At 47.5% G+C, this 25,906-nt stretch overlaps 13 protein-coding genes across 13 annotated transcripts; 4 read left to right on the forward strand and 9 right to left on the reverse strand.

Moving 5' to 3' along the window:
- Nucleotides 1-532: 532 nt before the first annotated feature.
- N7533_012590 (uncharacterized protein) lies at nucleotides 533-1,024 on the reverse strand (the record flags this gene model as incomplete). The annotated part of the gene is made up of 1 exon (XM_057109240.1): nucleotides 533-1,024. The coding sequence occupies one exon, from the start codon at nucleotides 1,022-1,024 to the stop codon at nucleotides 533-535; it is 492 nt and encodes a 163-aa protein (XP_056954341.1).
- Nucleotides 1,025-4,199: 3,175 nt separating this feature from the next.
- Nucleotides 4,200-4,448, reverse strand: N7533_012591 (uncharacterized protein; the record flags this gene model as incomplete). The annotated part of the gene is made up of 1 exon (XM_057109241.1): nucleotides 4,200-4,448. The coding sequence occupies one exon, from the start codon at nucleotides 4,446-4,448 to the stop codon at nucleotides 4,200-4,202; it is 249 nt and encodes an 82-aa protein (XP_056954342.1).
- Nucleotides 4,449-5,386: 938 nt separating this feature from the next.
- On the forward strand, nucleotides 5,387-7,102 carry N7533_012592 (WD40 repeat domain-containing protein; the record flags this gene model as incomplete). Its single annotated transcript, XM_057109242.1, has 3 exons — nucleotides 5,387-5,942; nucleotides 6,001-6,164; nucleotides 6,236-7,102. 3 exons carry the CDS (start codon nucleotides 5,387-5,389, stop codon nucleotides 7,100-7,102), a joined length of 1,587 nt encoding a protein of 528 aa, XP_056954343.1.
- Nucleotides 7,103-7,931: 829 nt separating this feature from the next.
- Nucleotides 7,932-9,470, forward strand: N7533_012593 (peptidase family C69-domain-containing protein; the record flags this gene model as incomplete). Its single annotated transcript, XM_057109243.1, has 1 exon — nucleotides 7,932-9,470. The coding sequence occupies one exon, from the start codon at nucleotides 7,932-7,934 to the stop codon at nucleotides 9,468-9,470; it is 1,539 nt and encodes a 512-aa protein (XP_056954344.1).
- Nucleotides 9,471-9,766: 296 nt separating this feature from the next.
- Nucleotides 9,767-11,191, reverse strand: N7533_012594 (kinesin light chain; the record flags this gene model as incomplete). The annotated part of the gene is made up of 1 exon (XM_057109244.1): nucleotides 9,767-11,191. The coding sequence occupies one exon, from the start codon at nucleotides 11,189-11,191 to the stop codon at nucleotides 9,767-9,769; it is 1,425 nt and encodes a 474-aa protein (XP_056954345.1).
- A 321-nt stretch (nucleotides 11,192-11,512) lies between these two features.
- N7533_012595 (uncharacterized protein) lies at nucleotides 11,513-12,807 on the reverse strand (the record flags this gene model as incomplete). The annotated part of the gene is made up of 2 exons (XM_057109245.1): nucleotides 11,513-11,796; nucleotides 11,850-12,807. The coding sequence occupies 2 exons, from the start codon at nucleotides 12,805-12,807 to the stop codon at nucleotides 11,513-11,515; spliced, it is 1,242 nt and encodes a 413-aa protein (XP_056954346.1).
- A 2,179-nt stretch (nucleotides 12,808-14,986) lies between these two features.
- Nucleotides 14,987-16,668, forward strand: N7533_012596 (phosphotransferase family protein; the record flags this gene model as incomplete). Its single annotated transcript, XM_057109246.1, has 2 exons — nucleotides 14,987-15,300; nucleotides 15,357-16,668. 2 exons carry the CDS (start codon nucleotides 14,987-14,989, stop codon nucleotides 16,666-16,668), a joined length of 1,626 nt encoding a protein of 541 aa, XP_056954347.1.
- N7533_012597 (uncharacterized protein) lies at nucleotides 16,658-17,039 on the reverse strand (the record flags this gene model as incomplete). The annotated part of the gene is made up of 2 exons (XM_057109247.1): nucleotides 16,658-16,788; nucleotides 16,907-17,039. 2 exons carry the CDS (start codon nucleotides 17,037-17,039, stop codon nucleotides 16,658-16,660), a joined length of 264 nt encoding a protein of 87 aa, XP_056954348.1.
- Nucleotides 17,040-18,433: 1,394 nt separating this feature from the next.
- Nucleotides 18,434-19,728, reverse strand: N7533_012598 (aromatic ring-hydroxylating oxygenase subunit alpha; the record flags this gene model as incomplete). Its single annotated transcript, XM_057109248.1, has 2 exons — nucleotides 18,434-18,848; nucleotides 18,902-19,728. The coding sequence occupies 2 exons, from the start codon at nucleotides 19,726-19,728 to the stop codon at nucleotides 18,434-18,436; spliced, it is 1,242 nt and encodes a 413-aa protein (XP_056954349.1).
- A 692-nt stretch (nucleotides 19,729-20,420) lies between these two features.
- N7533_012599 (GNAT family N-acetyltransferase) lies at nucleotides 20,421-20,975 on the reverse strand (the record flags this gene model as incomplete). Its single annotated transcript, XM_057109249.1, has 1 exon — nucleotides 20,421-20,975. The coding sequence occupies one exon, from the start codon at nucleotides 20,973-20,975 to the stop codon at nucleotides 20,421-20,423; it is 555 nt and encodes a 184-aa protein (XP_056954350.1).
- A 993-nt stretch (nucleotides 20,976-21,968) lies between these two features.
- N7533_012600 (uncharacterized protein) lies at nucleotides 21,969-22,772 on the reverse strand (the record flags this gene model as incomplete). Its single annotated transcript, XM_057109250.1, has 2 exons — nucleotides 21,969-22,607; nucleotides 22,671-22,772. The coding sequence occupies 2 exons, from the start codon at nucleotides 22,770-22,772 to the stop codon at nucleotides 21,969-21,971; spliced, it is 741 nt and encodes a 246-aa protein (XP_056954351.1).
- Nucleotides 22,773-22,892: 120 nt separating this feature from the next.
- N7533_012601 (putative proline racemase) lies at nucleotides 22,893-24,083 on the forward strand (the record flags this gene model as incomplete). Its single annotated transcript, XM_057109251.1, has 1 exon — nucleotides 22,893-24,083. The coding sequence occupies one exon, from the start codon at nucleotides 22,893-22,895 to the stop codon at nucleotides 24,081-24,083; it is 1,191 nt and encodes a 396-aa protein (XP_056954352.1).
- Nucleotides 24,084-24,124: 41 nt separating this feature from the next.
- On the reverse strand, nucleotides 24,125-24,777 carry N7533_012602 (uncharacterized protein; the record flags this gene model as incomplete). Its single annotated transcript, XM_057109252.1, has 2 exons — nucleotides 24,125-24,567; nucleotides 24,639-24,777. 2 exons carry the CDS (start codon nucleotides 24,775-24,777, stop codon nucleotides 24,125-24,127), a joined length of 582 nt encoding a protein of 193 aa, XP_056954353.1.
- Between the last annotated feature and the right edge of the window lie 1,129 nt (nucleotides 24,778-25,906).

A 25,906-nucleotide genomic window follows, 5' to 3' on the forward strand; every position in this document is an offset into this window, starting at 1 on the left:
GGCTATAGGACAGGGGGCCTGAGCCAAAATAGAAATAGCGTGAATTTGCTAAGAAATAAACTGAAATACAAACACCTCCAACTATATTAGCGTTCCTGATATTTTGAAAATATGGGATAGTATCTGCCGGCTACTAGCATCAGAAATTCCGAGAGGTTCGCGAGCCTCTCAAGCGTAATAAGACTTTGTAATGCTAAAACTTCTTCCTTGTGATGATTGTGTGGGGTTAAACTAACTCCAATAGGTAGTTTACAGGTCCGCTATTTATAAGATAAGTATCCACAAATCTAATGAACATGCATTCGTAATGATGACCCTAGGTGTTGTGAAAATTTTCTATACACTTTTTATCACCTTCTGCCAAGCTCTTCTTCCCCATGGAATAGGATGTTGCGCGGGGTGCCGATTTCTGTCTTGAAAGATCTGTCTCTCTTCCCTCGATAGCTCAATCTTTCTCGACTCCATCGCTCCGTCATCCCTCCTTCTTAAAATACACAAAGAAACAGCACCCCCGCCCAAATTCACAATGCTTTTAGTTGAAGCAAAGCACTGAGTTCACCCATCCATTCTTTGAATTGGTGCAACCCCAGGTCTGGCCCTTGTTGTGACCAACATTCTGCGATGAACCACTGCAGTCACTGCCAGTAAACAGCGTGCAATAGGTGCCGCTATCCTTGCCAGTGCTAATACCGAAAGAAGCGGCGCCGCTCTTGAGATTGGTGCATGTCCCCTCGATACTGGCTCCCAGGCCCTCAAAGGCGTTGCAACCGCAGCCATCACAGGTGTAGGCGTAGAATGAGTCAGCGGTTGCCAAGGATCCGTAGCCGATCAGAAGAATGGATGGGAAAAGCGTCTTGAATTGCATGGCTAGAGGGTTTTGGTCAGAGATAATGTTGAAGATATATCTTCGCAACATACGAACCAGCGGTGTTTGAAGTTCGAACCTGGTAGAAATCTTGAGTTTCCTGATAATCGACGATTGTAAACTGGAGGTTGATGATGGAAATTGAACCACGGAAGGCATATTGGCTTTATAGATAAAATTGAGGTAAAGGAAAAATTATTTTTTGCGGCCCTGGTAGCCATTCCGAATGGAAATGTGGAACGACCGTGCTCAGGATATCGGTTTCAACTACTGACTATGCCAGCCAAGGCGACTCATTTGCCTATTCAGGATACATCAATGCATACAGTCTGTTAGTTGAGATTTCTTTGGGATCGGCGCTAATTCTTCTCTTGTGTCAGCTTATTTTAAAGCTAGATAAGAAGGAGATTCGATACCGATGAGGCATTTGTTCTTCGGTATCAAAAGAGGAAGGAGATTCGACGACGATGAGCCATTTTCTTTTTACAAACGTTGACATTTATTGGATTATTGCAGATCATTTTCCAGACAATATTGGGCAGCCTGCATGTGGCGCCCCGCTGTGTCGCATTCGAGCTGAGAGAAATGCTTATCTGCGAAGCTTAGCCCGTAAGCTTACATCTATTGGATCCGCGCCTCAACTCTTTAGAATTCTATCAAACATCACCTCTGCGAAAGCCTTCGTACCACGGTCGGCAGAAAGAGCCTAATGTCATTGATGTTGCCTTGATAATATTATTGCAGACCCAAATCCCTGGCTCCTTAAGGGAAGAACAATCGTCGAAGGGAATGCGAAAATCCTTCTTTAGATGGTTAGCTTGATCGTACAGTTCTCTAAAGGCAAGGCCCCCGGAATTGCCTCAAGTCAATTTGGACATAAAAGCGAAAGCATGCTTATTTTTACGAGCTAAATATGGCACTTAGTCTAGGTCATTAGAAGAATCTTTGGCAATATCTAGGTACGGCCAACCGAGATATTATAGATATGTGACAAAACCTACGCCGAAATTTCATGTTCTGACATGAATGCACTAATTGGTTCACATCTGTACCTACAGAGGTCCGAGCTGAGTCAGACATTGAGAAAAGGTACAGTATCGAGCTGTATGCCTAATTGGACTTAGTGCGGGCCCCGAGCTAAGAAAAGCAATATACAAGAATTTGCTGAGAAAGCGATTGCGTATTAAAAATCAAATCTATCTACCAAGTCAATAATAAGGTGAAAAGTAGGCGACACTGAAGAGCCATAAAGAGGATGGGAGAAGTCATCTTTCAGTACTGATTCAGTGTCTACGACTTAGTAAATAGCCGACGAAGTTCTGACTCATCCTAATAAGACCCTACCTAGGGTATTAGATCCGCTAGTGTCCCAGACTCCCAGGTCCCAGAAAGGCCATGCGCCATCGAAAAGATGGTGCTGATTTTGTGACTCTTGTCACTGCTCTTTATGTCTTTTCATGTCAGGTGGGATGAGACCAGGACGGATCGACTTCTCATCCACTCCTGGCAAGCATCTCCTCGGAAACTCGCCCATCAAGAAGGAGCTCATGGGTCGTCAAACCACCCCCTCCCCCCCTTTCCTTTGAGCTTGGGAGTTACTCTGCATCTTACAGTGGCTCTCCGCTTGAATTTGACGAACTCGAAGAATCCAAAAAGCTTATGCTCATCTGACAGCGTGAAATGGAGAGTGATGCCCGAGCAGCATACCAGAGATCTGTAACAATTGACACCGAATGGAAGAAGAACGATATTATCTTTTCCTTTTCATTCTTTATGGACCGTAATGCGCCTGATTTCGTATTGATTAGTTATTCTTTATTTTTTTGAGGGCTCCTTGAATAAACGCACGCTATTACCACCACGGTAAAATAGACCTAAAAATTAATCCCTTAGGCCGACTTGGTCTGGACAGCCTCACGGCTCTTCGCAACGCGGGCGAGGATATCTTTGCAGTTCCCTGTTCATATGCAGCTTGGTGATGACGTTTTTATAAGGCCCGACACGGATGGGGAGGCTTTGGTTGTAGATGACAAACTTAAGATATCAGGAAGAGGTGACCTTACCCTGCCCTTCTGGGTACTGTGAGTGATGGTAACGTAGTCGCTGACACGGATGGATGGGGATGGAGCGCAGGCGAACCTGTTGATGACAGCCTCCAGGGCTGAGATTGCCTGAGGTATGAAGACTGCATTTCCCGTGTTTGATATCCTCGTCCACATACTTTACATGCACTACCGCTTTTTGGCTGTGAGCTTCCATCAGTTTCCCTCCATATATCCAGCATTCTTGCACATTAAACATGGCATTGACAGTGAATCTGTTACAGTCACGATTGAGATACAACTCTACCCAATTGGAAGAAGTGTGACTCTCACAGTTTATGGGCAGCTACACCTCTCCCTTGGTATCACTATAATGGAATACTTATGAAAGGAGAAAAGGATGTCGCTGACAATTGACGCCGAAACCGAGATAACTACCAAGGTCAATGCCGAACTTGACAAAAGTTCGAGATTAAACGGAGCTATAAGGTTGTGTAAGTGACAAATGCCTTGATCAGACGACCCCCTTATAGAGACAAGTTAGCCTTGAGCTAACAACTATTAAAAGTTATGTGACTTCTCTTGTCGTTTCACTGCAAGATCACTCTGGGGTTATGCCCCACCCCACAGCCCTAAGGGTGGGGGCGGAGACTGCTCGGGCCTCTTGATCTAGGGCCTGCCCCCCCCTGATTTCCATTTCCATTTCCAATCCAATCCTTATTTGAACGTCCTCACACTCGGCCCCTGCGAATCAATATGGCGGACAAGCTTACCTCTACAGTCACCGCTGGCAAGCAACAGCCAGTGGGATTTAGTACTACTTTTCTGCTGTGTCTTCAAGCCCTCCTGGCTGGTCTGCTAGCCTATCTCGTTCTCTTCACCCATACCAGATATCCAGGCGAGGCCCCAGTCTGGACAATTGCCAAGTTCTCGCTGGTTGTATGTTTTCTACTCCTTCTCGCCTTCCAAGCTTTGGCGTGAGAAATGTCGGCCTTGTCGCTGGACAGGGCATCGTTTATTGCTACCACGATCACCCATTTGCTCTAAAGCATCAACTGTCAATTATTGATGTCATCTGATATACTTTCTGCGGTCAAATATGTTGAATAATGACATCATCCCGATTTTATACCCGAATGCACCTTCCTCAACTGAACCCTCGGGGTCGTTCCTGCCTCGCACCGACTCCTCATGTGGACGTTTAGGGTCGGTTCGCGCTGATGCGGGTCCACGCCAACCTTCGTCTGCAACCCATTCTATCGTCATTCATGACTACCGAAATCCAGCTCTCCTTATTTCCCTCCGAAGCTATCGGCTCTTCCAGGGAAATGGAAAATATGCCTCACCCTAATGCAGCCGACCACGACCACGTTGAGTGGGATAGCCCCGATATTGACACGGGCTTCCTTTCGATAGCGGCGGAAGCCGACTGGGACGACAGCGATATTGGGGCAGAGTTCCTCGCCAAAGCGGCGGAGGACAAACGGCGAGAAACCTATCACCAAGCCGATATCAAACGGCAAGCCGAAAAACTTGAGCATTATGTGAGACTGGAATTGGAGACCAACGCAAGAGTACAGCCATGGCAAAGGATTAATATTCTACCTCCAAATTGCGCCCAAATCCCCCCATGGGGCAACATGCTATCTTGGCCCCTGTCAGGACAGAATATGGCCTGGTAAACATCGGATCAAAGTCAATCCCGCGCAGCGCTAGAACGAGCTCGGTTGGGGTAATTATTCCCATCTTCTCCGTTCCTGGCTAGGGCTAACATATAGTATTGTCACAGGTACCTTCCATATCAAGTGTTTCGAGAAGCTGCTGGATCTATCGTCTCCGCAGTACGCTTCGTGTTTCAGGCCTGATGCCATACATACTTCTAATTATGAAGAAATGTCGATCTTACGAAATATACTCGACGGTGGATTTTGTGGCTCAATTATCCAATACGTCATTTAATGGTGGATATAAATATAAACTCTGCGACGTGGAAGGGCGAATTTGATGACATCTAACGTCTTCCAGGAACCTACCTCATTCAAGGACAAATGGCAAATACATCACATAATGCATTTGCTTGCCAACAGTTTGCCATATGCCCCAGTGACTCTTTGTGATTGTTGGGGCCAACTTGAAGTAAGTTCAAGTTGATATTAGACTGGCCCATGCTGGGTCAGAGTTACCTTGTAAGGATAGCATTGACTGCTCAGCATATCTTTGTTCAGACATGTATCTATTTAAAAGCCTTGTCTGATAGATTAAAAACCAAAGATACTAATCTTCCTGGAATATTTTTAGTCTCTTCCAACCTTGGAAGGTGATTCATTCCTCTAGTTTAGTTTAGTTGATAATTAACATTTTGTAGTGTGGATGGAGCACCACTCTCACCGCCTTGAAACGCGCCTGGGAAATTCCCGCCGCTCACGCGTTCCGCTGTCCAGCGCCATGTTGCGACCATTCCCCAATTTTCCAAATCCCCATGGAGAATGCACTAAGCAGAACTCGTCGCCGGCAGAGTCGCGGCCAGTCACCTGCTGAATCATCCGATGAATTACCCGCAGGCTCAGAACGGGAAGAGACGAAGCGCCGCCGAACAAGCTGGTCACAGAAGAACTCCACCCCGCAACGCAGGACCACGACCTCCAATAAACGCCAGTACGACGAGTCTGATAGTCCAGGTGAGGTAGCTGGAGAAGAAGAGGATTACTGGCATGGCTCGAATTCCCACTCTCGCCCTAGTCCGTCTCCCATCGATCGCCCTACCCCAATTGAACGAAGCCATGAGGATCGCTCCCTCGACGAGTCGGACGCGCTCTCTGAAGATCGCCGAGAACGAGAAGAACACAATCATCACCCCTCACGAGACGATGTTTCCGATCGCATATCAACACCTGTGCCGCCCGCCAATGAAACTCCTCCGCCCACCCCGAAACCTGAGTCTTTGAACTACAAAGAGAAGTATGTGCTCAAGGCGCATCTTCGCGGCGTCTCGACCGTACAATTCTCTCCGGACTGCAGCATGATTGCGAGTGGAGGTATGTCTTTCTTCACCTGGTTCACCGTGCTCCAATCGCTAATTATATTCTTTCCAAGGCTCCGACGCCGTCATCAAGGTCTGGGAGACCCTCACCGGCAAACTTATTTACACATTCGAGGGCCACCTCGCAGGAATCTCAACAGTGGCCTGGAGCCCGGACGGAGAGTGGATTGCCTCGGGCTCTGACGACAAAACAATCCGATTCTGGAACGTGAAAACCGTACGTGGAGCCTACCCTCATCTATCTACCCCATACACACGAGACTAACCAGGGCCATTCTCAACATCCAGGGCCGAGCACACACAAAACCCTTCGTCGGCCACCACAACTACGTCTACCAAATCGCCTTCGCGCCAAAGGGCAACATCCTCGTCAGCGGCTCCTACGACGAAGCCGTATTCCTCTGGGACGTCCGACGAGCCAGCGTAATGCGCTCCCTCCCCGCACACTCCGACCCCGTCGCCGGCATAGACGTCGTCCATGACGGCACGCTAATCGTCTCCTGCGCGCACGACGGCCTAGTCCGAGTCTGGGACACGCATAGCGGCCAGTGTCTCCGCACGCTCGTTCACGAAGACAACCCGCCCGCCACGTGCGTGAAATTCTCGCCGAACGGGAAGTACATCTTGGCGTGGACGCTGGATGGGTGTATCCGGATGTGGAACTACGTTGAGTCGCGCGTTGTGAAGACTTTCCAGGGCCACGCGAATACCAAGTACAGTATTTCGGGGTGTTTTGGACTGTACGGGGAGCCTGAGGCGAAGTATTCGCCGCCGCTTTGCTTTGCTGTTTCCGGGAGTGAGGATGGGGATATTCTTTGCTGGGATATTGTTAGTAAGAATGTTTTGCAGCGGATCAAGGGGCATACGGAGCCGGTTCTTTGTGTGCATACGGGGAAGTTGGATGGGAAGAGGCTTATGGTTAGTTGTGGTCTTGATTTGACGGTGAGACTGTGGGAGGAGAGTTTTGATGAGGATCGTCGGACTACTGGAGAGCAAACCTCGTCTGCTCCTCTCGTCAACAGTGTGGATGCTCGCAGTCCCGGGGAGGAGGATGGGGATCAAGAAATGGCCGATGCTGAAATCAACGCCGAAGCTGAAACTCCGCTGGAAACTTCTGCTGCGAATACCCCAGCGCAGGACGTGACGATGACCTGAACCCATACGCTTCCTGGCCCCTCCCTCCCCGCCCTCGGGAACTGCTTGCATCTTATCAGCCTCTTTCTTCTTTTCCTATTTGCATCGGGTCTGCCAGGGTGAATATTTTGTTTTCTGGATTTGGGGATACCCGGTGTTTGGTGTTCTATCTGGCCGGGGATTTCGGCATTGCATGTTCGGGAGTCAGAATTGATAACATCTACATCAATCGATACCTCTGACATTTTTACAAGATATTACAAGAAATGAAGCATTCTTCCACTGAGATCTTGGAGCAAATAAGTACTATCAACAACGCTAGGATCTTCAAAGGCCAAGACTTCCATGGCGGTTAAATCCGATGCGGGTAACCGCTTAGGGTTTGGCAGATCTCGGGGTTGCTCGGTCAAGTCCAGGACGACTTTAAACTCTTTAATACTCCGCCACCTCGCATTTTCCTTAATAGGCAGGGCCAACAGCGTCCGGGAAAATTAAGGTCATTTTGCCGGATATCCCGAAAAGGTATCTTGGACTTTTGGAAAAGATACCCCGCAATTAAGGTCTCGGGACAGTGACCAAGTATGTTGATACTAGTTTCAGTCGGCAGCCCTTGCTCATGCAGGCAATGATATTCAAGCCCAGAAGGAAAGATATTTGTTCCAAGCTGTTAATGTTTACTACATTATAGACTGGCGGACTATACTACTTGCTTTGGGAGGAACAAGCGTGCTAGTTGTATCATTCCGTCACGGTGGTTGAAAATTGTCCTATTTTGAACAATTATAAAAAGTAGACGTTTCCTACTCATGTTATCCTGCAATTTACAACTTTAAAAGCAGATCTGTTCGTTATGAAAAGACATATTGCCGTGTTGAACGGTATCATAGCCCTGTGCATCGTCCCCGCCACAGCTAGCTATTCCTTCTATGTGGGATCCAACCTCACAGCCTCCGGGGCCGTCCTGGTGGGCGGCACTGGAGAAGAAGTCTCAAGCCACTGGCTAAAGATCTACCCTGCCGCCGACCACACCACTGAAACCGTCACTGTTGGCGTAACATCTGCCGCGGTCGTTCCAGGGAACCTGACGACCATTCCACAAGTTCCCCATACTTTCAGATACATCAGTATGGACTATAGCGACTACCTTGGATTCCCGCCGCCAATATCAAACGGAGGTGTCAACGAGAAAGGTGTCGCAGTTCGCGATGTGTGGGCACCCGGTCGTGCAGAGCTTCTAGAAATGACTCCCAAACCGCAGAAAGGACCATCGTATTCCGACTTGGCAAGACTGGTGATGGAGCGTGCGAGCTCTGCTCGTGAGGGCGTCGAGATCATTGGAGACCTTATTGGGAAATATGGATATTCGGACTATGGTGGAAATACCCATCTCATCGCTGATAAGGATGAGGGTTGGATTGTTTGGGAATTTGCTGGTGGAAAGGGCCTCTGGGCTGCTGAGAGACTTGGGCCAAATGATATTCGCGTGTCTTTCCCTGGATACATTCACGATTTCCCGATCGCCTTTAAGAATCATCCTGACTACATGGCTTCGGACAATATTGTCTCGTTTGCGGTTGAACAAGGCTGGTGGAGTCATCATTCTGGTAAACCATTCAACATCAAGAAAGTTTACGGCTTGCAGCCTGGACAGAAGACTCCCGCGGGTGGTGATGCTGAGTACATGTCGCCAGATCGGCTGGAGAAACTCACCAAGGCAATGGTCCCCGTGACTGAGAAAGACCTAATCGAGCGTGTACGCGACCCACGCATTTCCAACGACGAAGCCGGATATGGCCAGGTCGTCAGTCTACACGCAGACACCGACCCCGACATGTATCGCATCTGGATCGCACCGACAAGTTCCGTCGCAGCACCCTTTATCCCCTGGTGGCTCGGTGCAGAGTCCATCCCCGCAGAACTCGGCGAACATCGCTATCTCACGAAAGATGCGGAATCCACATTCCTGAACCCGGACTACCAACTGCAAGAGGCCAGTCTATTCGCGGGTCGATTATTCAAGCGCGTACTTTACTACATGTGCTCGGCGCCGCGGACATACCTTCCTATTGTGAAGTGGGCATTCATCGGTTTCGAAGACCAGTCTCGAAAAGATATCGAATGGGTTGAGAAAAGCGCTAAGGTGATGATCGCCAATGGGGAGAGGAATGCTACGCGGAGCTTGATTACGCATTATTCGCATACTCGTGCGGACCATGCTATTGAGATGGGTAGGGCTATGGTTGACGCTTTGGATAGTTATGTCAAACTTTCTGGGAATTGGCTTGGTCCGAAGGGGAACCAGATTAATATCAGTCCTGATGGTGAGCCTGTTAATTGTTTGGTTGGGATTGATCCGGAGGAACCACCTAGCAAGCAGTCGGGACAATAACTGTGGTAAACCATATATTCACCTCTGACCTATTCTAAACCAAGGCTCTTAAATGGATTCGATGTATGTCCGATGATGTAAGTTCAAGTTATCATTGATAGTCGTCACCTCCTTGGCAGTGGCAAGAAATCAGCGCTGAGACTACTCTTTTTTCGCTTCCTCAAAATGCACTTTAGCCCTGCCCGTCTCATATCATTATTCTCGGGTTATTAGACAGCCCTGGAACTTTATTGTTTGTTACAGCAGTACTGATATCTGATCCAACGGTATGGTTGATGTATTACCATCATTAGAGATCAGTTCTGATTCCTCCGGCCTTCAGTTTCAGCCAAGTCTGTCCCCTTAATCTGCTGGAAATTCTCTTTTTCGGCGGGAACCCATAGCAAGAGGAAATATGCTTCTATTTTACTGGTATGAGTTGGCAGTTTAATCAACTCTTCAGTCGGACTGTTGTCCTTGCAGGCCATCGCAAGCGCGTACTCTGACACAAGTCGATCAGGATGGTCTTCTGCGAACGACTTTGCTTTGATGGCACAGACTTGCTTCAGAAGTTTGATGGCCTCGCCAGCCTGACCGCTGTCCGAGTATGCCATAGCAAGTCTGTGCTGTGATGCTAGCCGTTTGGGGTCATCCTCTGCGAGGCTTTCTCCTTGAGTTCCGATAATGTGCTCGAGCAGTTCAATTGACTCGTGGATTCGTCCATTCGCCTGATATGCCATTGCGAGCATGTACTGTGACGCAAGTCGTTCACCATCGTTAGGCGGTACCAGGATGGCTTGTATACCAACAATATCCTCGAGAAGCTTGATCGATTTTTCGGTCTGCCCGCTTGCTTGATATGATATCGCAAGCTGGTATTGTGACGATAGGCGATCAGGGTCAGCCTCTGCTAGTACACCCAATGGAATTGAGATAACACAGTCAAGTACATCGATTGACTCTTTGAGTTGTCCGTTTTGTCGATATGCCATGGCGAGATAACGCTGTGAAGTAAGTCTCTGTGTGTTATGCGGGGGAAGATTCTTATCCCTCCATTCGCAGGACTTCTGCAGCCAGACAATGGCTTCTTCCACCCGCTCATCACCTAATATAAACTTGCCCACTCTCATACACAGCTCGGCCCTCTCAGAGGAGTCATATTGCTGATTATACCGCTCCATACAATCCACATGTGGCATATACTCCTGCCATGTTTCATGATCGGTGTAATAATCACACGGAAAGACCTCCGAGAGTTGTTTGAAAGCCGCCTTGATTGTCTCCTCTTCTTCGCATTTCCTTCTAACCCAAATTCTTGTCGCCAAATGAACTAGCCTATGCATGTTGAATTTGGTTCCATGATCGATTCTTTCTATAAGCGAGAACGCGCACAGTAAGCCAATGGCCTTTGCTAGCCGCGCCTTGGAGCATGCTGCTGGTAAGATTGAATAGGGAATTGCCCTCCATTCAATACAGGACATGAATTTGAGAAGGTCTGCTGCTATCGGATCGAGGTGGAGAATCTTGTCGAACGTTATCGTCCATGTCTTCGCGATTGCGTTTGTCAAATTCGAGCATCGCGTTTTGTCACCGAAATCCGTGCTCATGATAGCGAAAGCGTCTTCTGTCGTGTTCTTGAGCAAGATTATGTACTCGGATACAGAGCTTTTGTTTGTGTTCACATACGCTGCCGCCTGTTTGACAGCCAAAGGTAGGTATTCCAATTCAGTGAGTAGATCCATCATGTCCTTGTTGCCGTGGGTGTTGTCCCTCCGAATCAATGACCTCTCCAGCAACTCAATCGTCTCTCCTTCTGTCATTCCCCCCCAACTCAATCACGTCACTGCCGGCCACATGCTGGGCAACAGCCCCGTGTCGCGTCGTGAACAGTGTTAGACCATCATCATTTTCCGGCAGCATGTTCAGTAGGCCTTTGATTTGATCTTGCCCATAAAGCAAGTCCACGTCGTCGAGGTTGTCAACGATGAGAAGCCATTTCCCTGCACTCTTTGCACATAGATGTTGCTGTGCTAATACTGCTAGATCTTCTGGGCTCGTCGGCCTTATTTTATTCCCATGGCTTCTGCGATCCCCATGTAGCCCTGCTTGAAGGTCTCCATGTCCATCGCCTGCAGCCAGAAGATGGAAAATTCTGGATAGTTCTCCCTGACAAAATGCACGAACTGCAATGCCACCTGTGTCTTCCCAATTCCGCCAAGGCCGCTGATGGCCATCTTCCGGCAATCTTTGTCTATAAGCAATTTCTGCTTGAGGATACGAAGCTCTGAGCTCCTGCCAATGAACTGCAGATTCCGTAGAAAGGGAAGATAAAAATGCGGCATTCTTTCTATGCAGTATGAGCTGGGTTGGTCAAAATGAAAATTTAATGGGCACTCTTACCGGTATTCGGTAGATTCACTTTCTGCACTGTCACCACCTCCGCCGCCGGTACAATGAGCAGTAGGTCCTTCGCGTACGCCGCTGCTGTCGCTGCAGCATATGCCTGCCACCTGTTGTTTTTATGGGTGTCAGAATAGTTATCGATCCCCCGAATCACCAAGCACGACAGATTATTCATCACGCCGGCTGCTTCCATTTCAAAGCAGAGAACTTCTTCGATATCTGAGCAGACCTTGTCCCGCAGCACACCGTCTCTTATGATTTGATTTCCCGATGCAATTGTACCGTAGTGAACCTCCGGTGTGTTAGTCTCTCGTCGAGGCCTTTCTATCTCCTTCGAGGAATCACATGATGAACAGCCTTCATTTCCGATATGGCTGTATGTTGCTTCGAATAGAACATCTTTGCCTGCTTGGTCGCGTCTAAACCTAGGCTCCTTGCTGAGTCTCAACAAGCTTGGTGTCATGCTACTTCCCCCTTGATCTTGGCTTGACTTCAGTTTCACAATTGAGTTGAGAAGGATCGCGGGAGGGGCATTGAGGAAGCCTGTTCTCTTGAATCCACTTGGGGTCGATTTCCCGAAGTCATATTGCACCACCCCGCCATGGTCATTCACTGGGTGGCTAACAACAACGTCACCAAGCCGGATGTCTGCATTTCCTCCTGGCACTCCACCTCCGGGTCCCATAATCAGCCAGAATCGAATAGCTGGAAATGTGTGTTTTATCTCCATAGTCACTCCGCCGGCGGAATGAGCTCCCACCTGACCTGCTGGTAGAGATGCGAGGACAATGTTGTGGCAACCGATGCTACCAAGTGTATATACGTTGTTCTCTTCATCTTTCGAAGTTGGATTTGGGTGCTTTTTGTCAAGCAACATTTGTGCCGCAGTGAGGTTGTCTGCCGTGGTGCATATCCATCCGACAGTGTATTCATCGCGGCTGCCGCCGTGTGCCATTTTGGGTCAACCGTCACGCAAAAATTCGCGACTTGGATGTGGTAAATTGAATTCATTCAGATTCGAGCGAAATAAAAGACGCCCTTCACCTCCATTTAGCTGAAAACCCCGCACACCTCCTCGGCGCTAAATGGTCATGTTTGAGTGGCTGCTCGAAGGGCTGTTATTATCACGTGATATGGTTATACAGTTCAATTTATAGTAAACAAGACCCAGGCAAGATGTTTAGGACGAACGGTTCAATGAGCCTAGTATGCGAAATGTTTCGGGAATCTTCTTCATATTCATATTTTCCACTAAATAGTTTTAAACAGAAAGAAAATGCCAGAAATATTTATGAAATGTAACATTTGCAGGGATCATGATTGTATACTAGCAGTATGGCTTTAGTGATTCTTTTCAAGCACTCAAAAGTAAGCCTTTTGGTTTCCATTGTATTCTAAGAGAAAAATTTCATTCAATCGCATATTATGTTTGCTATTTCCCAGAGGCACAGTCACATGATTAGACTTTCTATATAATGACAACTTTCCTAGTAGTTCTCACTTTTCTTTCTTCCATCAATTCGACACCATCTTCATCCGAGTCTCCTTCAACCCCACCGGGACCTTCTACTACCTAGATCAAGCCTTTTTACCTGCCGCCGGAAGAAAACTGAGGCCATGGAAGTTCTACAAGGACTTCTTAAGTATTTTCACCTCATCCTCCTTATATAGGCTTTTGTTTTAACGTTGCAGAAGACTACAAATCGAGGGAGCATATACAGACTTCGAGCTAGTCTGCGAAAATAGAAAATTCAAAATACACAAAGCGTTACTTTGTGCCCAGTCTCCAGTTTTCAATACTGCTTGTAGTAGCAAATTCAAGGTAAGTGATGAAGAAGAAATCGCGAATGCGATCAAGGGTATTTCTAAGCTAATTAACATCAAGGAGGCATCTTCAGGTTGCTACAAGTTTGTTGACGAATCTGAAATCGTGATAGAGAATTTCGTTTTGTTCCTCTATACTACGGACTACGATACGAAGAAAAAAGGTGATAAGACGCATACAGCAAACTCAATTTCATGTTTCAAGCTTCATGCCCAGATGTTTGCTCTCGCCAAAAAATATGCCGTCCAAGGACTAGCAGAGCTATCTGCTCAGAAATATCAAGCATGTCTTGATTCTACTTCGAATTCGGCCACTTTCGTTCGGTTCCTGGAGTCTATCCCCGAATCTATGGTTTAACTCCTCCCTCTATGGAGCTTCTCCGAGGAATTTCCACCCGATTTGCGAGAAACAGGCTCCGTCATTTCCAAGAAGATGAGAAGTCCCGGGCCAGCTACGAAGCTATTACATCGGCATATCCTGCTTTTGCTCAAGATGTTCTGGATTTGTTTGTCAAGAATTGTCGTTGTTCGGCATACAGGTATTGAGTTTATGCAAGGCCAATAAATTGAGTTCCTTTGTTACCATGGCAGAAGTAATTAGTTATGATGAAACATTCTTTGATTATGTTTGGAAGACAGGTCTATGAGCTCCCATGAAATTTCATAGTTAGATTTGGCAAACCTAGCCCTTTCCAGTAAGATTCTGGGCAAAATGTTAGAAAATTCTCTATTTGCCTACTAATTTTGCTTTCAGTACTATTTCTTAGCAGTCATCTATAGTTATAAGCATCATTTTATTTTGTGCCAGCCTAGTAACTGTGGATAGGGCCCTGGTAAGACCTAATACGTGATTTGCTTGACGAAAATTCTCATTTTTAGAGACATATATCATCTGGTATGTATTTTCGTGATTCAGAACTATATCCATCTTTGCATCAAATAGTCAAGTAGCCTTAAACTTCCCTCCAAAGAATCCTGTGGGGGATTCCTGTTCGTTTTCCTTCCCCAGGTTTTTGTTGTGATGTGGAGCCTCAGGCATCCGCGATCGCCTTCCCGTTTCTGTTGTTCACTCCTCGACCACTACTCATTCGCATACATCCACCACTCTCATGATTTCGACCTTCTGCCACGAGCTACCCGTGCAATCTCTTTGGGCAAGTATATTTTGGTCATTCTTGGGCCGATTCTACGTTCCTGCAATGTAGAATGCAACTTGACGAATACCTCTTGCTGCTTTTGCCGGATTAACACTAACATTGACATCCCTTTGACCAGTACGAATTACTCTGCAAGTCCACCCAATCTTTGAAATGTCTACAGTTTTGAAATACGATACTGTATTCGCCTATCGCGATTTTGATCTTCAAGCCCTTTGCCGTCGAGCGAGCGCACTACGACAGGGTGTTCCTTGTGCTTGCGATCCCGAAAAACGTCCTGCCTCGGGATCGTTCAACTTCGCCATCTTTATTTCATTTGAGGACGGGGTGAGATGGGTATTCAGATCCCCAACCTCAACGACCTTGCCATTGGAACAGGAGGAAAAGCTACTTGCAAGCGAAGCTGCCACGCTACGATACCTCAAAGCTCATAGCGACATTCCAGTTCCAGAGGTATACGACTACTGGTAAGGGCTATCCCATCCCGACTCACCCTTCTCTGATCCTAACATACGCACATTAGTGTTTCTTCGGATAACGACATCGGGATTCCGTTCATCCTTATGAGTGAAGCACCTGGGCAGCAATTGTCAGACGTTTGGAAGTCAGCCAGTAATTCACAACCTGGCCTAGAGGCCGGCGAGAAGGACAAGATACTTTCCCAGCTGGGTGCTATTACCTTCAAACTTTCGCAGTTGCGCTTCGATAAAATCGGGTCACTGTTCGAAGAGGCTGGATCTTTCGCACCCAAGGAATGTCTTTCGCGTGGTCACATGTTGGATGATCGATATTTGTTGGAGATACCACGGGGACCTTTCGGCTCTGAAACAGAGTTCTACAATAACCTCATTTCTGCGCTCTCGGAGCACGCTGAGACCATGCCGTTGTTACCACACTGCTTCGTGGCACCTGTTCCCACCCGGGATGAGTATCAATCCTACATACAATACCAGAATGCCTCGCTATTGTGGAATGATTTTGTGTGCGTCGGAGACAAGTTCGACTCGTCGAAGAACAGACTGGATTACGTTGTCCTAGCCGACGCTCTCCGCGACATCTTACAGAAACTCGAACCCCCTGCTGTCAACCCCGGAACCTTTCCCTTGTGTCACCCCGATCTGAGCGCCGATAACATATTCGTCGATGAGGATTTCAATATTACGTGTCTTATAGACTGGGCGTTTGCGTCATCCGTCCCCGATTTCATGCTTTTTACTATGCCCGGCTTGCCGCAATACCGCGACGAACTCAGCTCGGAGTTCGAAATGCCCTTCATTGATGGTTTTTATGAGGTTATTCCTAAATCGATGGATCGGAGAACAATCAGCAAATATCGCGAATTGTGGGAGACGGACAAAGTTCAAGTTGCCTGGAAATTGAGTCGGCTTCTCACCCTGGACTCAATTCGGGATTACCCTCTCTTTGCCGCTGTCTGGGAATTTGCGCACGGTTTTGATCAGGATGCGGGGCAATATTTCCAACAGCAATGTCGTTTGCCTCACTACGTTCAGCTTTACAAGGAATTTCAAAAAGAGGATAGTCCCATTTCGGAAGTTGAAAAGAAGGAAAATGATTATCTCGGGAACAAGATCTTCAGAAAAACAATAGCCAGGAAACTAACGCTGGTCTCCGAGTGGAACCGACAATACGCCGAAAAAAAACCGCCGAGTCTCCGAAACAGTTTGTTTGTCACTTCGCCGCAGTTGTGGAAATGGATTCTCTCGTTTGCGCAGGACTGGGACGACATGTTTGACGCAGTGGGATCGGAAATCATAATCGAAGGCAAAGCAAAAGGCGGAGGCGAACGGGAAGGCAAAGAGGGGGTCATGCCGTGACCCATCGAGCACGAATACGTTCAACTGGAACGTCGTAGATATCACCGGTCTGTCCGTCTTTGACCTTCTCAAAGTGAGACACTGCATGGCGTATCTTTTGCTGGGGAGAGAGGGTGATACCTTTTGCAACAATTTACTCTGTGTACTATTATCAATACTGCCTTCGCGCCATTCAGTGTCTGCGATAGATCGATCAGTAAAGGCCTCATTTCAGACCCAGGATATTGATTTGACCTACCGCCTTTACGACAGTACCAGACTAGCTCGGGGTGATTGTAGTACTTTTTCTTGTTTGCATTATCCGGGATAGTCGGGACATCTGGGTTAGGTGTCTCGTAGTAGTCACGGGTCGCCTTCTTCTGGGAAGCCATGTTGTTCGAGACTGGATGGTTATTTCGATATGGAAAGAATTTTGACGAACGAATCACAGAGAGATGGATGGATGGATGGTGACGAGATGAAATTCCCAAAAGCTCTGTGGAAGGTGGGCATGGAATGACCTACGGCGCACTCAGTGTACTAGTTACTGATTTGACGCACAGCCTTGGTGGCCTAGGATAGTTACTATCTCAATACACATCTTATTGAGATATTCACTGAGTTGTCAAATCTTCTCGTTTACCTGGCCAGGTACCTAGCGGAGAACTTATTGGTAGCTTCTGAGGCTACCAATGCCAGGTTCGCTTTGCCATACTACCTTGGGTATTGTTAGGCCATCTTTCCAATTTATTGGAAATTTCCTTTCGGGATGCTGACCGCACTCTACTTTTGGGCATGGTTTTCTATTATATGCAACCCTTGGAAGCCTATAGGTACAGGAAGCTAATGGGATAGTCGGGCTCATTGGACTGGCTACTGCTATGGAGGCCACATACGACCTGGTGCCTAGTGTATGCCTTGACTTGCAGTAGTTTCAACACAATGAGTTCCATAGTTTAATTAGGCACAATAATTTATTCCGAATCCTGTTTTCGTCGTAGCCTTCTGCGGTGTTTCTTCACCAGTAGTTTAGGCACTCAACAGCGGCAGCATTGATGTATGAGATTAGCCTATTTTGATACAATCAGCGCTAAAGGCTCCACTGCGTAGGAGACAACTCTAATTATGGACAGCAACATTATGAACAGCTTCACTCCGTTGCATGCTCGGAGGGGGTGAAGGGATGGAAAGTCAGCACAGTGACTTGGATTCACCTGGTGCCCACCCCTCAACGATCAAGAATCCGAGATAATGATTTTCATATTAAACGAGAACTGTGAGCGCCTAATTCTTCCTGAAGCATAATTAAAATGTACAGGCAGAAATCAGTAAACTGTCTAGGATCCTTCGGCACTATTTTTTTTTGATATATCCAAATGGCTACATGAATACCCAAAATGGTAACCAGGTGCAGAAGTTGATGACCAGGATGCTCTCTCAAAGCTTGTAAATGGAACTTAGCGGCACCGAGAATTTTTGGAGGCAAATGGAATTCCAATGCAAGAATATTGAGCTGTATCTAGGCCACTCGGAGTTGACTCACGGAAACAAAAAGCCACACCGGAGTTGTCAAGTCTTTGATCACCAACTAAAATATTAGTAGAAACATACTACTCTGCGATATCTCAATTGCGCGTACTCTTAAATAAGTTGACAGAACCTGCTAGTATCTGATAATCACAGCATATATTCAATCTCATTCTAAAAAGCTATAATGTACGACATATCGCTAAATCAACAGCAATTCATTGAAGCCAAAATATTGGCCCTCATATCACCATAACCCTCACCAGGCCAGAACTTCCTGCTGGGGTCCACATGCCAGTCCAGCGCAAATCATCTCGTCTTTCTCGCTGACTGGCGCATTGCCAGGGACCTTTTGTTTAGCCGGCCAAATTTCGTGTCCCTCGGCCTTCTCGCGTTCAAAATGCTCTGATACCACATCCCGACATGTACTTTGGAAGAAGATAGGTGCTTTCTCGTATTTAGGGTGCAGCTGGCCGTTGACAAAGACACCACGGTCGAGGTTCTTCTGCGCATTGTGGCAGAGTACCTTATCTTCCCTCATCACGCGCTCATATAGTTCGCTGATCTTCTTGAAATCAGCCTCGGAGGAATGCCGGTTTCGATAAACTTCGTATGCCATAGCCGAGGCTTTCGGGCCCTTGGGCATGAACTTCTGGATCATGATAAAGTGTGGTCTGAAGTTGTTAGAATAATGCTTTGGTGCTATGGTTTTGTTTGGAGCACTCACGAGATAACCATTGCTGTAGCGGGGAAGTAGTATGTACTAGCAGTGTATAGACCGGCAGCCTTCTGCTCCGGTGTGGATTCACAGTGGTGCTGGATATGGCCATCTTTGAGATCACTGTCGAATGATTCGAGGTTCAGAATGTCTGGAATATCGGCATGTGTTGTTGGGCAGTGGTAGCATTCGTTGAAGTTGTCGGCAAGGATCTTCCAATTGAACTCGCCGTCCAATTGATAACTGTGATCAAGATCGTAGTTATCGAAGTTGTATGCTTTATAGCGTTCTTGCTTGTCGACATTCGCAAAATGCTCTTCCCATGAAACTTCCGGTGTCTCTTTCGCATCCATGTTGATCCAGATAAACCCGTTCACGTCAACTTTGACATGGATCTTGAAAAGCCCGTTTTCCTCCTTTTTCAGATCTTCCTTAAAGCCCGTGGCCTTTGCGAGCTTGCCATTGAGTCCATAGGACCAGCCGTGGTATCGGCAGGACAGAATTTTCGAATTGCCTTGTCCCTCCTTTTCGATGACGGGATAGGCCCGGTGTCTGCAGACATTGTGGAAGGCGTTGATGTTATCCTGACGATCTCGAGTAAGAATAAAGTCGTAACCCGCCATCTCATAGCGGAGCCAATCGCCAGTGTTCTTCAGTCGAGAGCTGTGTGTGATGAAAATCCATCTCCGGGAGAATATGGCGCGGCGTTCGAGCTCGTACATTTCCGGAGATGTATACCATGACGCAGGCAGAGCTCGAATAGGTGTTTCGTCAACAGGCTCCTTAGTAGGAGGTGCGTCCTTGCCGAAGCCGAGGTAGTGAAGCATCGATGCCATAGTGATCTCGAGATCCGAATTAGAGATATCTGAAAACTGTATCTGTTTGATATTCTGGTAGAGCTATTATGTGGCGAATGCGATGGCTTCTTTATAGATCAAACGGCAGTATCGAGGTCTAAACAGTGCTCATGTGGTCTGCAACCCGATTTAGAGTTGGCACGCGCAAACCCGCTCTGGCGAGCTTCCGATTGGGCAAGGCAACCCTATCTTGCGCATTCGATTACCCAGATCAGGCACAGGACCCACCAAATCAGCACTACGGTACAAGATACCGATCATATATGATAATCCAAGCTATTCGGTTATTGCTACTTGGCCTCTAGCTCATCTATAGACTCAAAAAGCTCCACAGACAAAACCTGAATAGAATCCCCGCAATGATTATGACGATGAAACATCTCCACCACGCTGGGGCAAACTGCAACTCTGGGGAATCTTGCCAGTTGGTATCTCTGATCATCGGATAACCCGTTATCTCTTCATTGGTGGCACAAAACCCGAACCCGACACTCCCGGCATCTCGACCGACAGCCGCCGCTGTGCAATGGTTCTCTAAATTCATCCCGGATTTGGAATTCAAACCCACTGAACTCAAATTCCATATTGTACGCACCGCGTGATCGGACCAACCCCGATATTCTGTCCATATATCTGCCCAACAGAACCACCAAAATGGAAATCTTGTCCTTTCACGCACCCAATGGGCTCATCGATTTCTCAAATTGAACAAAGACAAGGTCCTCTGGCAGATCGAGGTCACTGTATGCTTCGCGGGGAAATGGCTTTGTCTCTCCAGTCTTCGAATAGCCACGTCGAAGGTACCACAAAATGAGCTCCTGACGCGTAGACAAAGCATCTAGACCTAGTCTTGTGACGCCCCAAGTCCGCTGGCAGTATTCTTCGGCGTAGGCAAGAACTTGTCGGCCCAACCCTGCTTGTTGCCACCGCTGGTCTACAGCCAGCATGAAGATACGAGCGTGATCAGGCTCACGTATAGAGACGCCAATGGTCGCCATTATATCCCCGGCCTTGTTGGAAGCTATCAAGAAGTCGCCGTCGGGCTCGGTGATTGTCTTGGCGATATGAGCGATGTCGACCGTAAAGCGCGAATTGATCGCCATATCGGCAACCCATCCTTGCCTGCTATCCTCGGCACGGAAGGCGGCCTGGATGAGCTGCTGGACGGCGGATGCATCATCTGCGCTGGCAGTGCGAAAATTGAGGCTCTCGGGGATGTCGGTCATTTTGCCGGTGAATCTGCAGGGGCGGGTGGAGTTTCTTCCTTCGACGATTGAAAGCGGTGCGACCTCAGAAACCAATCAAATTTCTGGGTATCTATGCCTCAGACCAATCTGAGGAAACCAGTTGATATTTAAATTATCTTTCTGAGCAAATGTTGTGTTCACGCCTGTGGGTTGTCAGAAGGTCTGAGACATGTAATGGCAGGGCGTGTGGACCAATAGGACGCCCTTCGGATGACAATGCCACCCTATCTCCAGCTAAGCCTTATCTGTAAACCGCCGGGCCATCATCAATCTAATTTCCTACACTCTTTCCGCGGTCTTAAGAATGTCGTTGTATTTTTGCGCGATTTTACACAATTCAAGTAACATCAACTTTTCAAGTTCTGAAGGTTCAACTTGGTCTTGTGATGAAATGCCACATGCCCAATGGCAGGTGGCGTTGCAGGTATTCAACGGATTTGGGTCGCAGCACCTCTTGATACTATATACTTGTAACTAAATATTGGCAGGGATGGAACAGCTGCAGCCCTGGACTTCACTTTGGACTCCGCTTCAGAAACCACCCACCTGGCTACCGATTCCGGATTTTTGTGCAAGCTCCAGCAATTTCCTACTAATAGCTAGATCCATGATGCCCATGCCAACACATTTAAAATTGAGATTGCCGGTAGGATATACCGATGCCTTGTCATCCAACGAAAGAACCTCGCCTATTTCGGTCAACTTATCCTCCGGTACATTGGCCGAAATAAGTTCCCCCGATTCCTGTAAGCATGCCTCCTAAGAGTCAACAAAGATCTTTCCCCCGCCTGAGAACAGGGTTGACTCGTGGATTTCATGCACGTGTGACTTGTAAGATCCGATCGCCGAGATAAAGCGGATCTTGGGAGATGAGGATAGGTATTTGAACGGAAATGACGGGACGGTAGACTGAGTGCAGCAAAATATCACGTCTGCGGATTCTAGCTGCACAGATTCATAGCTCGGGGTGTCCTACTTGGCGATGAGTTGAAAGTTCACATGTGGGTATTTTGCGCGAAGAAGAGGAATTGTGTCTTCGGCCAGCTGGTCTAAACGTGATCTGCCGCGGTTGATAATTGTGATATTTTCTATCTCGAGAGGCGAAAGTAAGAGGGCCAGACGAATGTGCCATTGGACTTGCTTCCCAGAACCGAAACACACGATGTTCTTCTTGGAGATATGGTCCACCTGTGCGTAGAGGCTCATGACGGCCAATGCCGTGCGGAATGCGGTGACTTGAGCGGCACTAAGCATTCTGAAAAGCCTACCGCTTCTTTCCATGACTGTAATCGCTCCTGTCGCGGGGCCATTCTGGGGTAATGTGACGACCTTGACGGCTGTGTTCGTAGTATCCGACGAAGGCATCACCAGCGTGGTATCATTTAATTTGTTGACGATACTGCTGCGGTGTGGCTGGCGTAATATATTCTGTTCAGATGAAACCTGATCAGACGCGTAATTCTTCAATGCCTCTTCTAAAGAGGATATGAGTTGCCTGCATTGTTCGGGGGAGAGGTTGAGGAGGATGTTCGAAACATCAGAGTCTGAGAGAATCAACTTCTTTGGGACGTTCAAATTAAAATTCTGATTGTCAATAATTAGGATCGTGACCTGTTACAAAACGAATTCCAAACCCTCTCGAACAATTTGTGTGTCGAGGTGGTGTTTTCATACTCCGAGTGGCCACCCAGCGATATCGCAGGCGTCGGATGGCTCATCCGCGGATGCATCATCCGTTCCGACAAGGCCCACTTTCAACGTGGGGAAGGGATTCATGACCCAGTTCAATGCACAACAGTTCTTATTCATAAATAACTACCCTGACTCACTTTTCATGTCATTCATCCCCCACTTCAATCTTTTTTTAGACTATCATCACCGTTTTACCCCGCCACCATGGATGTGGTTCAACAACTCGAGCAGAACGGCGCAATCAAGTGCATTGACATGCATACCACCGGAGAGCCGACTCGCATCATCTATTCCGGCTTCCCTCATTTGACGGGAACTCTTCTCGAACAGCGTGACCAGGCCAAGAGCCAATACGACAAAATTCGAAAGCGACTTATGTTGGAGCCCCGTGGACACTACGACATGTACGGTGCGATCATCATTCCGGAAACCGAACTAGTTCAATCTGGCGAGGCGCACATTGGAACTCTGTTCACACACAACAGTGGTTTTTCTACCATGTGTGGACATGCCACGATCGCCCTTGGCCGGTTCCTAGTCGACACCCATGATCTCACCGTCTTCCCACGACGAAAGGATTTGAAGCCCGATCTTGCTGCTCGCGAGGTCAAGGTCAACATCCATGCGCCCTGCGGTCTTGTGCGCGTTACAGTTCCTACATCCGAGGACGGTCAAAAGTCCGATCCCTCTCGCCCTGTCACATTCCTCTCGACCCCAGCGTACTGCGCTGCTACAAGCTTGCAGGTGCCTATCCCTGCCGAGGTGAGGTGGCCGGAGCTTGGTGACAAAACTTCCATTGAGGTCGATATCTCATACGGTGGCGCATTTTACGCGTTGGTCGATATACAAAAACTCGGATTTTCGACTGGCTTGCGTAACTTCAACCTCGACGCTGTCACGTTCGCTGTGAAAAAGTTGAAGCGCCACCTGGAAACCGATCCACAAGTCCGCAAAGCTTTGCAGCATCCGGAGGATCAGAGACTATCCTTCTTATATTCTGTTATGGTAGTCGATCACGAAATTGGGTTCAAGCCTGACAGCGTTGCAGGGGCAGAGACAGGTCTATGTTACTTCGCCGGTGATCAGATTGATCGATCTCCTACAGGATCATGTGTGGCAGCGCGAATGGCATTGGCTCATGAAAAGAAGTTGAGAGCCAAGGGCCAGGCCTGGGCGTATAACTCGCTTGTGTCGAATCATTTTAATACTGGAGCTTTCACCGCAACGATTGTGGAAGAGGGTATCCCCATAGAAGGTCAAAACAGCGAAACGCGACATGGTGTGGTGATATATGTTCAAGGGAATGCTTATTACACTGGAACCCTATCATTCACCGTCGAGGAGGAAGACTTGATAGGTGAGAGTGGTTTTGTTTTGCAGACCTGTGCCCAGTGAGAGCGATTGGGCAATTGCCCACGCTCCATATTCCTAAATTTTCAAATCCAGAAATCATTGCCGCCAGATCCAAGATTCATATCCAGATCGGTCCCGTCCAAACCATCCAACTGCTGTGCGAGACTCAGTATCTGTGTATGGCTAAGACTGATGTCTTCCATAGTTCCGACCCATTCATCGACGGAATTGTAGGGTGTAAAATTGGACAAACTGCTGCTCATCTCTGCTGTGAGCAAATTGTTCGACTCTATCTGCCTCCCTTCTCTTGCTGTAATCTCTTTGAGCATTTCCTGTAGAATGTGGAGTTCCTTCTGTCTGATTTTTGCAGTCGCATTATTTTTTCCAGCCAAATCAACCAAGATGTGAGTGACATTATTGACATATTGCTGCATGTCCATCACCAGTGACGGGTCAATGAAGTATGCTATGACAATAACGAAAGCCGACGAGAAGAGGTTCTCAAGGCCGAACGGAAACAAAGGCACTACTTTGTCGAATCCTCGCTGTTAGTCCAAGCTGTCCCTATGTAATCGACCTTTGGTGCGGGTGATTTACCTGAAGATGCTTGTTCGTGAAGCATGAGAAATGTCCGCACGGAAAACTTAGCCGATTGTAAAGATGCCTCAAGAAGTGGTCGGAGGTGCGAAGAGTTCAAATCATTGCCCTGTTGGTCGTAATGAGAGCCTTTTTCCATTCTATGATGAAGGAAATGCAGAAAAAGCGGCCGAGTTGCGAGAATAATACACTGTAAATTGTTAAATCCAGTCCGCTGACATTCTTGGGTTTTCCTATAGATTTGAAAATTTACCTGGTGGTAAGTCAAATAAAGATGACAATTTCTAGTTGAAATTGCGCTGAATGCTTCGTTCTGTGCACAGGAGGTTAAGCTTTCGATCTCCTGTAGTATCTGGGCTATCTCTCTGAGAACCATTTGAATCGTTCCGGTGAACGGTCGGCGAGGTTTATTCTCACCACTGTAGACAGCTGAAAAGACATGAGCAAAGTCCGGATCCATAAAGGTAGTCTGGGCAGGGCCATTGAAAATTTGATTAAAACCTACATCCCAAGATCTGACCAACAATTTTGGCTAACTTGATATGCATGGTCATGAACTCCGCATCCTCCGAAGTCTTATATGAGTTTGGAAGTGTGCACGATATTTGGCTGTCTTGTATTGATATCGGAGCCCCGATGACTGCTGATAGTTGGCGATCAAGGATGTAGGCTGACCACCAGATATCCCGACACTGGGCGGCAAATTGGCGTCCAAATATTTCACTTGGGGGCTCATTGTGCAGGCCTTCGATGACGCACATACGGAGTGATTGGCTTATCTGGGCATAAATATTAGCAGACACAATGCATTATAAGGGAAAAGAATACGTTTGAGCGAAAAATGAAAACGCACATATGCATACGCAGCATCTTTCATATCGACTGTCAACAGAAAGAGCGCGACAAGATAGAGAACCTGCATGGCTAGATTAGGCTGACGATGTAGTCCCACAAAATCGGGCATCATCGACATGGCCCGCTCGAAGAATATTTGCCCCGGAGGAGACTCGGAATGACTGGATGTTCCCGCACACGCTTTTGATAGAGATATAAGGAGCAAGTATTGGATGAACCAAAGGGGAGATTCTTTCACTTTCTCAAGTCCTTTTTGATAAAATTCGGTAAGATGGGGAAAAACTCCTCATCGTCGAGCATAACAAGCATTTGGTGGGAATGGAACTTTATTCCGTTAAGAAGGTACTTAAAGTCATCGAGAGATGGTAGGCCATCTAGGATGGTGGTACTTGGCTGACCAGTTCGAGTCCAAT

The sequence above is a fragment of the Penicillium manginii genome, assembly GCF_028828005.1.
Source record: "Penicillium manginii strain IBT 31320 chromosome Unknown utg000009l:1.0-3297300.0:1.0-3298630.0, whole genome shotgun sequence".
NCBI classification, from domain to species: domain Eukaryota; kingdom Fungi; phylum Ascomycota; class Eurotiomycetes; order Eurotiales; family Aspergillaceae; genus Penicillium; species Penicillium manginii.